Source organism: Ambystoma mexicanum, chromosome 10 (assembly GCF_040938575.1).
Source record: "Ambystoma mexicanum isolate Mex_15411 chromosome 10, UKY_AmexF1_1, whole genome shotgun sequence".
Lineage (NCBI taxonomy): Eukaryota > Metazoa > Chordata > Amphibia > Caudata > Ambystomatidae > Ambystoma > Ambystoma mexicanum.
The window spans coordinates 1,632,704,304-1,632,717,462 of NC_090932.1; the positions used below are offsets into that span (position 1 = coordinate 1,632,704,304).

General features: G+C 45.0%; 1 protein-coding gene across 1 annotated transcript in view; it reads left to right on the forward strand.

The window, feature by feature from the left end:
* TXNRD2 (thioredoxin reductase 2) overlaps positions 1–13,159 on the forward strand; it is a 1,379,521-nt gene that overhangs the window by 42,558 nt on the left and 1,323,804 nt on the right. Inside the window, exon 3 of the mRNA XM_069620040.1 lies at positions 12,061–12,117. Coding sequence (XP_069476141.1) covers positions 12,061–12,117 — 57 coding nt within the window. The remainder of the gene's footprint in view (positions 1–12,060; positions 12,118–13,159) is intronic.

Genomic DNA, 13,159 nt, shown 5'->3' on the forward strand with positions numbered 1-13,159 from the left:
TTCTGCCCAGATTCTCCAACTACTAATTAGTGTCTTCGACCTACATAGAAACTCCCAGGCTTCATCTTTGAGAAACCCACCAGGGCTCAGACCCACAAACACGTGGGCCATAGAAATGCCAAAATAGAAGAGGCACTACTGTATTTTTATGTGTTTTTAGATTTACACACAATGTGAAATGGTTATGCTACGTACAGCTGTTCAGGAATCTCTTCATGTAATGTGGCGACATAATATACCTTGTGTGACTGTATGTATACTGAATTCATGCATTTTGATTCATGCTTCTTCATGTGCTGTTAGATTTAGAATTTAACATATGAAACCATATATGAATTTTGGAGTATATGAAAAATTAGAAGAGCATGCAGTTTTAAATGCTCTGCGTTTTATTGTACCACTGTATGTTTGAATCTTGGAAGAGAAAAGTATTTCCTCTAAATAAATCACAGAAAAGAAAAAAAGAGGTCAGGGATTGATAGACCAAGGCTCCTTACATATATATATATTCACTAAGAAAAACATTGTTAAAGGGATGTTATGGTTAAGTTGCACTAGCAAAATCCGATGAAATTCTGTGGAAAAATGTTACAGGGACGGTATGGTTACAGGTAAAACCGAAAAAACCCTGAAATTCGACAGTTATGGTAAGCTAAGCAGCCATTACTCGTGCCACCACCCTGCACTGCTGAGACTAACACCCATGACATCACAGATGACATCACAAATGTCATTGATGACATCACATATGTGGCCCACTTTTTTATGGTCACTGAAATATCTAGGCCTGTTTTGGTCACAGTCAGAATATTAAAATTCAAAAGGTGCTGTATATCTATACGTTAACCATTTCATATGTTCTTAAAGTAATTTCCTTAGGGGTTGGCCTCAGCTCATGGTGCACATACATGGGCCAATAGGCAGGCCTCAAACACACAATTCATTTGTATACATGAAAATAAACTTTAATGCTATTAACATTTTCTGATGATGCTGTTTCTTTTTTCCTTACTTTAGTTTCCATGTATTTGCCTCTAATTTGTTTGCATTGTGGGGGTATCTGGTCATTCCATCGAAATCTGTTTCATCTAATGCTTTTCGTTGGATATAATTCGATGGTAAGGCATTTCCATAGAAATGCCTTTTCATTGACTATAATTTGATGGTATATTCGAAACTAGGGTTAGGGGTTAGGGTTGGGGCTAGGGTTAGATCAAGGGTTAGATTAGGGTTTGGGTTTGGGTTGGGGTTAGGGTGAGGCTGGGGTTAGATTAGGGTTATGATTAGGGGTTAGGGTTAGATTAAGGATTAGGTTAGGGTTAGAGGGTGGGCGTGGGGTTTGGTTGGTTGGGGGATCCTCCCCTAACCCCAATATACAAAAAAAAAATTAAAACGTTACAAGGAGCTGGCCAGTGCCAACCTTTCAGTACTAGACCGCTCCATGTAATGTTTTAATGTAGAAAATAAATGCATTGAAATGCTAACTTTTACATGAAAAAGTGCATTTCCATAGAAACCAGTCCATTTATATTTTCGATGGTCTGGTTTCGATGGAAATGCACTTTTACATGTAAAAGATAGCATTTCGATGCAATAGCATTCTATGGATTTTCATCGATGGAAAAATGCATTTCCTTCGATGGAAAGACCATAAACCATTGTGGGTCTTCACATTTATACTTTGTACTAGCACAAGTGTGTAGTAAGCCTTGAATTGTTAGCTAGTTATTACATCTTTAACATTATACAATCCCCCCTGACATCATGTTACCAATATTATAAACACAACCCCTTGTAGAGACTTTACATCAAAAATAATTTCAGATGTGATGTCATCAGTGATGTCATCAATGACATTACAGATGTCATTGTTTGATATTATGGATGTTAGCCTTAGCAGTGCAGGGTGGTGGCGCGAGTTATGGTTGCTTAGCTTACCATAACTGTCGAATTCTGTCCCTGTAACGTTTTTCAATAGAATTTCATATGTTTTTGCTAGTGTAACTTAACCATAACGTCCCTTTAACAATGTTTTTGTTAGTGAATTTCATAAGTTTTTAGTAGGGCACTGTAAGCAGAGCGTTGCTTTAGCATAGGGCTTTCTGTAAAGAAGATAGGTATTTCATTCGGCAACATAACCATAACGTCTCGTTAACAACAGTTTGTTACTAATTCCTTGGCTGCCCACATGATAAACGTGTGGAAAGAGCAAATTGTCTGGTATATGTATCCTTTTGCGCTACCCCTTACTTTTCCGAATAGTGTTGGCGTATGGTATCAATTATAGATGTATATAGTAAATGTTGTGTAGTGTGGCAGTAGGCTCTCTTTTTTTTGTTAAGAGGGCATGATAAATCTGTGCCGCACAGTACTGGCAGACATGAGTAAAAATGAGCAATATGGACGTTTCCTAGGGACACTGCACCTGGTTGGCGGATGTGCAATCACACTGCAAGTATCCGTAGGACTCCATTAGTGGCCGCATGGCCGCATCTTTGAATGCACTTTTAAGTGTTGTGGAACCGCACGTGTTTCCGTTCCACACCTAGACCCATGCATAGGTCATCCACTGCATGCTGGTAACACCACCCCTGTCGCAGCCCTACAGAATCATGCAGTAGGCTACCACATTTAAAGTACTGCTGCCAACTTCGTGGGTGGCTCTGCAAACCTGCCAATGTGTGGCTGCAGTACTCCTAACTGTATAACGGCCACTGTTAAACAAGGAAAAGCAACCTGCATTGTCATCTGGCCGTGTGAAATGTCGCATTACTTTCATTTATCTGCTGCTTGCCTTTCCATGACCCGTGAAACAAATACATTGTGTCTGCACTCAGCGGTGTGACAGAAAGTATCAAGAGGTCGCCTGCCGGTCGTACATTTGAAGAAAATATGTAACTGCAGGTGGGACAGTTTATACTTAGTCTGCAAAATGGCAAAGCTGCTGCAACTTCCTCACTAGTGCAAGTAAAGGCAAGTAAGGAAATAGCGAAATATGCAGAGCGCAAACAACCTTAGTGCCAGCTAGAAAGTCTACTGCATGTGACAACTGAAAACAAAGCACAAGGGACCAGTGGGCAGGCTACCGCCCTTCCAGCAATTACATAGGGTACTTTCATGTACAGCATTTTGCACATCTGCTAGGGGCAACAAAAGGGGCACTCCTGTAGGGCAGCGGAGCTGTAAAACAACCTTTGCAAACCATATGCCGCGCTACAGACGCTTACCCGGCAAAGGGCATTGTATTGTGCATGTACTGCAACGCAATACTGTACAGAGGGAAGGTACTTGGAACGGCGTGGGAACAGTCTTTTTGGGAGCATTACAATGACTGGTATCCATGTAGGTGAGGACCACTCAATAATTCCATCTTCCGGCACGTCCCCTATAGTATATCCAGACAGGTGCTGCCCCTTCTGTACCCGACCTTTCTGCCATTCCTTCTGTGGCGTGTGTGAAAACACCATAATAAATTAAAATGAACTGTGAAAGGGAAAAGGGTAAATAAAGAAAGCACCTTTCACAGATCAACACAGAATTGCCAATGCACACATGTAGGGCGGGAGGCATGGCAGTGTGGGAAACACTGTAGTTCAATCTCTTACAAAGGGGGTTGCTGTACAAGGAGTTTTTTGTAGGTGTTCCAGGGCGTTTTCAAGAGCGCCACAGCGCAACACTAAGTACAAAAAATGACACTACTTTCAAGAAGGGCACCAAGCCAATTTAGATGGAGTGTGCAAAAATCCGGATAAGAAAAACGTTATAGCTGGGGAAAAGTATTTATGCTGTGAAACGTCAGTCACATGGACAAAGGATGCCATTGGCACATATCGAACAAAGCCACAAATACTCTTCTTTGCAATGTACCACGCTGTCTGCATTCACGAACCAAATAGAAAATGACGCTGCCACATCAGTGGCTGCATAATGCAATAGAAACGTATGCAAGAGATCGGAAACAAACGCAGTGCCTCCTTCATCGCAAACGGCACTTGAAGTTGTGTAACATGTTGCACAATTTTCCCTGCACAATGAACAGCAATATCTGCATGATTTACTGTCACCAAAGTGTCACACAGAGAAACCAAAATCTGGTACTTCCTTGCATCTATTCCATAGCACTACACATGCACATGATAGATTACAAAATGAGTAGCCACTGCACAGTGTTTTCCATTCACTTTCACTCAATGTATGTCGGAATCCCCTAAAACCTGCACTCTGTGCCTCGTGAAACACACAGCCATAACCACACCCTCTGCATTTCTGTCGACAAATACATTGTGTACCACAGTTTGTCCGCACACCCCACACCCACAAACTTTATTGCCCAATCCCGTAGCCTCTGCAGGCCCATATCTATGGCCGTCATCTGCGAAAGAGGCATATGTAGCATGTGCCACCCTGCAACTATCGCAATATTCGCTGACTTTTTCTGCTTGGCACGCGCAGGTGTGTGGGAATAACTTTCAAGCAGAGGAGCGGACGTCGTTCGGTGTGGTGGCTCTTAAAAGAACCTTTTTTTGTTGTAAAGGTAGCTTACATGGAAACACTATTTTTGCGGTCTTCATACGTAAATGTGTGTTTTCAACATCAGCTCACATTCTTATAATAGGATCTTCACTGCAGTGAGTAGATAGTGAAACAACATTTAATTGCCACTGTGTGACAAAGACATGCCATTTGCCTTGAAAAGGTGTATGTATCGCGAACCAATGTTCCCATTCTGACAAGACAACATCCCAGCAGCACTCAAGAAGTCACACATGCTTCTGTTGATGAGACCACTTCTGACCTATGGCTGGCGACAGGAATCCTTGGAATACTTCCACACTATTCTCGGGGGTATACATGAGAAAAGCACCTTGGCAGTAGGAAAAATGTGCTGCACTGCTTTCATCATAATCTTCAGTTGACTAAACACACGGGAACAAGGCATGTAACCTAAAAAGAAGGCTCCAGTGCACAATCACAAAATGTACAGTTGCCGAAAAGGCCACGCGTCAACATTCTAGAAGCAGTCTGCCGAAACAGCACGATTCGACACTACACCACAAAGCATCCACTCCCTCCAAACCGAAATTGCCAGACAAGTTTTCTTGGACGGCATACACGCACAGATCTTCCACAAAGTCATCCACCATGACGAAAACTGTGCGTCTTGCCATGTTTGCCAGACGCAGTACACAAAGTAATAGAAAAAGTGAATGCCGCCCTTTCCTGTGACGCACACCCAGAGCACCTGATTGGCCAAAATCCATAGTCTCATTTCCATTGGCCACCATGATGAGAAGCCCAAAATGTGCCACGTGCCTTTCTCCAATGAGCGCGAGGGCCGCGCCCCGGTGAGACAGGAGGATTCCTTCTCCCTATTGGAGCTCTTTCCTGAAAGTACAACCTGAGCACCTGATTGGCCAAAGGCCATAGTCCCATTTCCATTGGCCAGTATGCTAAAAAGCACAGAATGTGGCACATGCCTTTTTGCAAGTACCGCGCGGGCCACGCCCCAGTACAGCAGGAGGAGTCCTTCTTTGTATTGATGCGCTTTCTTGTGACGCACACCCTGAGCACCACCTGATGGGACAATCGCTGCAGTCCCATTTCCATAGGCCAGCATGGTGAGAAGTGCCAAATGTGTCATGTGCGAGTCCCCAAGTACGTTGAGGGCCGGGCCCGAGTGAAGCAGGAGTCCCTCTTCCTATTGGCACACACCCTAAGCATGTGATTGGACAATCCCAACAGTTAATGTTCGTGGCCCCCATTCGCAAAATCCCCAGATGTAGCTTTCACACTGCGTGCGGGCATGGGGGGATAACTTGAAACCAGGTTAGGGGTAGTTCATGGTAAGGGACGACTCTTCAAAGAGCCGGTTGTGTTTTTTTTTTCATATGCTTCTACGCAAACACCTTTTTTTCGGTTTTCATTAGCTTTTGTGAGTTCTTCTGCTCACATTAGTACAGTAAACTCCACCGCAGCCTCTAGACGAGCAAACAAAACTGCATTGCCAAAGGGTGACAACAAAATGCCATTTTCTTGGAAACACTCCGCATTTCCACAACTGAGGTAATTGTTGCAGAAGAACATTCCACGAGCGGACAAAAAAGTATGAAAAAGTATACATGCTTCTGTTGATGAGACCCCTTCCTCAGTCTGGCTCGGAACAACCACCATGAGCAGTAGGCCATACTCTTTGTGGTATTATGGATGAGAAAAGCACATTGGCGGTGGAAACGAGCGTCCTCACGACATTCAGCAATCTCCTCAGTCTATGGCACAAATCTAAGCAAGCCAGGCAACCCATATGCATGCCGCCGTAATGGATGACAATGTCATCTACTACTGGAAAAGTGGTGAGGTCTTTACAAAGTGCATCCATATCAGCGAAATTGCACTCGTACACAGCGTTCCACGATGTGTCCACTCTTTAAAGGAAAATTGCAGTCAGTGTCTTTGCAGGGCATAGTTGTGCAGATATATGACAAAAGGATCACCTACAGTCAACACAATGCGTTTCGCCGTGTCAGCCACCCTCAGTACGCAGAACAACAGTTACATATCCCCTTCCTGTTAACCACACCCACACTACCTAATTGGATAATCCCCACACTGCCATTGGGCAAGGCGATGCAAAGGGCACATTTTGGCATGTTCGCCTCCCAAAGTAGCGCGAGGGCCGCACCCCTGTAAAGCTGGAGCAGTCCTTCTTGCCTTTGTAATATGATATCTGCAGCTCTACTTCATTGGGTTACGCGTAAATGGGCACACACGCATCCACCAGTTGCATCAAAGCCGCCATCATCCAACACTGTCACTCTTGTACAACGCTGTTCCAAAGCACGTCCACTACAAAGTTCAATGAAAGTATGCACGATTTCTCCATCTTTGTACATCCACATAGCCACCCTGGATGTGGCACGTGTAATCCTGAAAGTACAGCGTTATGCACTACCTTTTCGTCATAGTGTGGGGTAGTAAAACCATATCAAACTGGGTAGGGGATTCAGTCTTCCAGCTTAGATGTATTAAGGTGTTATTTATTTATTTTTTTGTGACGGCATGCCAGCAACTTTTTAATTTTATTTTCTCTTTATATGCGTTTGTTTGCCTCACGTCACATTTTTACAACATTCTGGTCAATGCTTCTTGCACACTGTAAAAGAAAACGGCATTGCCAATGACGCTCAAATAAATGCCATTTCTACGGAACCACCGCATATTTTGCAACCTCTTGATCTCATAGAGGTTGGAGAACATGCCAGCCGTCTGCATAAACTCGCGCATAATTCTGTTCATAGCACACCTTCCGACCTCTGCCTGCGGACAAATTACACCGCCATGGACCCAAACTCCTCTTGGTGTTATGCATGAGTAAACAACCTTCGCAGTAGGAAAAATACGCATCACTGCGGTCAGCAACCTCTTCAGGTGACGGATTAATCTTCCACACGACATGTAACCCAAATGTAGACTTCCATAGTGCAGCACGACAAAGTCAACGTTCGTGATGGATGCCACATATCTGCAAAGGCGACGCATCCCGCCGATACTGCAGTCACCCTGACAGCACCACAGAGCGTCCGCTCCTTCCAACCCGAAATTACCAGCAGCGCTTCTTTGCACACAACACCTGTGCAGATGGCACACACAGGTATCACTGACGATGAGCACTGTGCGTCTCTCTATCTTGACTACCCTCACAACACAGTATTGGGAGGAAATGGAACCGCCTTTCCTGTGAACCACGCCCTAAAGTCCTACTTGCCTATTTCCCACAATTCCATTTCCCTTTCCACCCTGCTCATAATGGCAGGATGTGCATGTGTGCTTTCCCATCTACAGTGAGGGCCACGGCCCAGTAAAGCTGAGACAATACTTCTTCCCTATGCACAGTCAATTTTGTGCAGCACTCCCCCATTGGGTGCTGTCATATTTTCAAACAAGCATGCAGCAATTACATAGAAAACCTGTGCATTGCACACTGTCATTTCTATACAGCACTCCACATTTACTGTTGAACACTCACAGTACATGTTCCGTTTCATTTCAAAGCCCCTCCACCAGAAACCTCTGCTAAATAAAGCATGATTGCAGCATCCACAAAGATCCTAAGACGTACCAAGCACACCTTTGGCCATGCACACAACATTGCAGCCCTTTGCACACCCACCACAACACTATACATCCAAGCAAGCGACCATGTGGGCACCTACCATTATGCACAAACGTAACATATGTAGGGGTACTTCCTCCTAACTCCCCACACACCATAAAACACCCATTCACGAAAACATGTCACACTTGGCAGAATCCACTACCATACCACAGCCTGCATCACCCCTACACACTGTCATTCACAAAGTATTGTGTCACTGGCAACCTATTCACAACAGCTGCACAATATTGGGCCTACTTCAATGAATCTGCACACAGCATAGTAACCAACCACATATAAGCTGCACTTCAACCATACCCACCTCATACTCGCATTACGTACACACTGCACCCTGTGGCCACACTGCACAACTTCTCACTGAACCATCTCCTGCTGCACACCAAATACTGTAGCATGTTGCAACTATCACCATAACCATGGAATGCACAATATACGCGCACTTGTAGTGCTGTAGCACATTGACAATGTGCCTCACACCCGTTCTCCAAAGATCACCACCCTGTGCCTCATGCACTATTAAACCTGCATTGCTCCAGTGGGTGTGCTCCTTGCACACATTCCCTACAACGTAATGCAATCATGCATGTCACCAATTACCACTATGCACATACGAACCACTGGTACCAGAACTCCTAACCAGCCTCCACACCGCAATGTACATGCACACCGTTACCATAATGTATAAACATTACACTGTTTCCGGCACCCCTACGCCCTTTCATTCACATACTATTGTTTTACCGAATTCCACTCAGAAGGTATTGTGTCACTGCCAACATAACCACAAAATGTTTAAAACATTGGCCATACTGCAGGCATTGTGAACATAGTGCACTATCTAAGCACATCTAAGCTGCCCTTCACCCATACCCTTTACCATACTGACAGTATGCAAACACTGCACCCAGAGCCCGCACTGCGTGACTTTTCACTGCAGCATCTACAAACACAGCACACCGCCATGCAGCAACAAATTGCAACAGTTACCATAATGTACAAACAAAACAATCTCTCCTGCATCCCTGTACACTTTCAATCACATACTATGGGCGTACCCGCTTCCATTCACAAAGTATTGTGCCACTTCCAACCTACCCACAATCTGTTTGCAACACTGGGCTGTAATAGCTGAAATGTGCTCCACAACCTTTCCTTCTATGTCACCGCCCTCTAACTGATGCACATTAAAAAATGCATTACTGCCATGTGTGTCCTCAAGGCCTAGCCTCTTGAATGCATGGCATACGGCCTTCAGCCATGCATCCAATAGTCTAGGCCTTGAACACAACCACAGCAACGTGATGCCACCATGTATGTCATAATGTCAGCAAGTACGACAATCCACATACACACCACTGCCACCCTACCCAGCCTGTACAGCGCCATGGTGCTATGCAACACCAAATTGCACCACTTAACATAACGCTCATGTGGGCAGTTAACATTACGCACAAACAAAACATCCATGCATGAAAACGGGTCGCTATTGCCAGAATCCACACACACCACAGCCTCCGCTACCCACAGCTACCCACAGCCACCCACAGCCATTCACAAAGCATTGTCACTAACCACAACATTTTCACAACATTGGGCTTACTTGTAGATATCTGCACACAGCATAGGCCGTGAACACACCCACAGCAACGTAATGCCACCATGCATGTCACCCACTACGACCATCCACATACACACCACTGCCACCAACACTCCTACCCAACCTACGCACCGCCATGAAGCTATGCGGCAACGAATTGCAACAGTGAACATAATGTGCAAAGGCACGATCTCCTGCAACCCTGTGCGCTTTCATTCACTTACTGTGGGCGCCCCCACTTCCATTCACAAAGTACCGGGTCACTGCCAACCTACCCACATTCTGGTTGCAACACTAGCCCTATTGCAACCAATCTGCACATACCACACTATAAAAGCACCACCCTGTACCGAATGCAGAGTCAAACATGCGTTCCTGCGGTGGGTATGTTGCAGCCCTATGCTCTTGAGTGCATGCCCTACATCCTACGGCCTTCGCCCATGCACTCAATAGTCCAATCTTCCACAGACGCACCACACCTTTATTCACCCATGCATGCCACCAAGTCGCCAACTACCACATTCCATCCGCAGAGTACAGCCACCCGAGCTTCCACCCACCCTATGTCATGTGCAAATCACTCCCCTTCTGCAATTCACTTACCACCACTCACCATGAAAAGAGGTCACCGCAAACAGGTTGCGGCATAAGCTATGGGGCTGTTGCGACGGCTGCCTCCAATCACCACACACACTACTCGCCTAGATATGTCACATTAAGCACTTCTCACCCCCCCACCTGTTCCCTCCCTTCTTGCCGCCAACGCATTCCATACAGTATATTTTCCAGACCCGCCGCCGCCTCCCAAAAAATGTTGACGTACACCACGCTTCCCTCCAGCCAACCACCGGCCGCGTCCAAACTTCTCCGACAGCATGCTGTACCGCGAGCCAATGACACGTCTGTCCGCGGAGCGAACAGGGAAATGGATACGCGTAGCGGACTCGGATATCACACATTTTTTGGGACGTAGATTTCAGTTCTTTGCAACAAAAGTACTGGTTGGATTTCCACCAAACGCACACAAGCACGCTTTCTGACCCAAGCCACCGCTCCTGCCGCACATTTGGTGAAAATCCGTCCAGCCGTTCGGCCTTTAGCCATGCACAAAGTTTTTTCCCATTCAGTCTATGGAAAAAACATTATTTTGGGACCCTCCCTATATCTTTGCCCGCCCCGCACGAAACCTCCCCCAACTTGGTGAAAAAAATTCAGCCCTGAACATATACTTTTTTTGAAAAGTTTGGTGAGGATTCCTCCAGGGGGAGCGAAGTTATAAGCCACCGAAAAAGTGCTCTTCCTATGAGTTTAGCAACTTAACCATAAATACACGGCCGCTACCGCGGGCCATGTAATCAATTTTTTATATATCTATGAATGCTGGTAACTTAGACATTTAATGTCAAAAAAAGAAACCGTGAATGCACACTACTGTGCTCTCGAACGGACCTATCAGGACAACCATTTGTGATATTGATATTGATGCCTGCATGAATACCTGGTGAGCTAGGCACGGGAAAATGTGAAAGGGATGAATATTTTTTTAGTAATGCAGTTATGTCTCTGCGCTTGGTTCGGGGGACTTGGGAGAACTATTCTGGAAATTCCAACCTTGCTCATGGCCCTGGCGGAGAGACCTGGTATTCTGGTTTTTCTGGATCTCGCAGTCGTCCTTTGCTCTTCCACCATGGTAAGTCCCTGATTTCGCCTCAGATTACAAAGCTCTTTACGGTCTTAAAACATGAAGGAACATTAACATCAGCAGTTTTGTTCAGACATTGCTCTGTAAAGGTGCATGAAAGTACACACTCCAAGAACAACTATAAAAGGTATTCAAAAATCAAGAAAACAGAATACCAAAAAATAAAGGAATCTGTCTAAATAAAGAAAGAATTGCATTTTGTATGGTCTTCTCAATTACCTAGTTTAGCTCTGCTATGGTATTTTTTATTGTTACCCCAGTTCAGATTTTAGTGCAGTTTTGGGAAGTGAGTTTGTGTGAGGTGGGCGCGGATTGGGGACATACACATTGGTTATTGCTTTCCTTCTACGTGGTCTCTATTTCATCCCTCTGCACTGCTCACCAAACAAAACATTTTCTGCTCTCTCCTATTTCATTTCGACTTTTGAAAATTAGCAATTTATAAGAACTATGAAACAAAAGCTCAGTGCCTTTTTTAAGCTTTTCAGTCTGCTTAACAGTATTTCGGTTTATTTTGTGACATGAAAAAGTTAATTTACATTGTATTTTCCTATACAACTGGTAACCATATTTTATTTTCCTAAACAGCTGCCAAGTTTGGAAAGAAAGTCGCAGTTCTGGATTATGTGGACCCCTCTCCCAAAGGTACACATTTGATTATGGTGCAAGTGTCTGTAAAAAAATGATGACCTTCTTAAAGTGGAATTAAAAACCTGAGGTTGGCTCAAGATAAATCGAAATCGAGGAGTCCAGAAATGTGACAAATTACTGCTTTTATGAATTCAAAATCAGGGCTAGGCACATGGATTTCTGCAGTGTCCAAATGCACTCTGTTAATTCATTAGAGGCTAGTAGCGAGGTTTTGTTCCACCGTTACATCACAATCAAAAAGTTACATTTCTGGAGCTTGATCTGATTAGAGTGGCCATATCGGCTAGCTCCACCTGGCACCACCCACAGTAACCCTGTGTGAGCCTTCTCGACTTTTACAAGCATGTGGGCACAATAATGGGTGTAGAGAATGGCTTCAGGGTCCCGCCTGTTTCCCACCAATGTAACCCCCTCTCTGACTCCTCTGGCCCAGAGCAAGGACATTCCAGCCTCCAGCTTCATGCTGGGTTTCATTTTTCCATCTTCCGTCATCAGTTTGATAGGAACAAAACAGTTCCTTCTTGCTTCGGATGAATGGGCCTAGTTCCCCAGGTACAGATCACGTGTCTAGGAACTGCAGAATTGAGCTTTCGGCTTTTATTTATGAAGAATGTCAGCTTCCAGCCCTTGCAGGTGTTCTTGGTGACTCGAAACTCTCTTCCAGCGTCCTTGACAAGGTTGGGCACGGCGACTGCATTGCCAGCTCTGCTTTGCGTTTCTTAGGGAAATGAGTGTGTGAGGCCCCTTCCGGTGTTTGAGCCTTTCCAATGGCTTCCATTCACTTCACTGCAGCTCTAGCTGCCATCTGTATTTTCTTAGCTATTCATGCTAGTTGCTTTGAGGTTTCTGCAAGTAGTTCACGTGTGTTCTTTTGCACCTGGCTAATGTCTCGTGTGTTCAGCTATGTCGCCACTTCATGATTACTCTGGTGATGTCATCCTGTTATGGTCTGTGGGGCTGCTTCAGTGGGTGTCATCTTGAGGGTATGCTGGGGGGGGGTTGCAGTCCCCTCAACAATCCCCCCACTGGTCCAGAA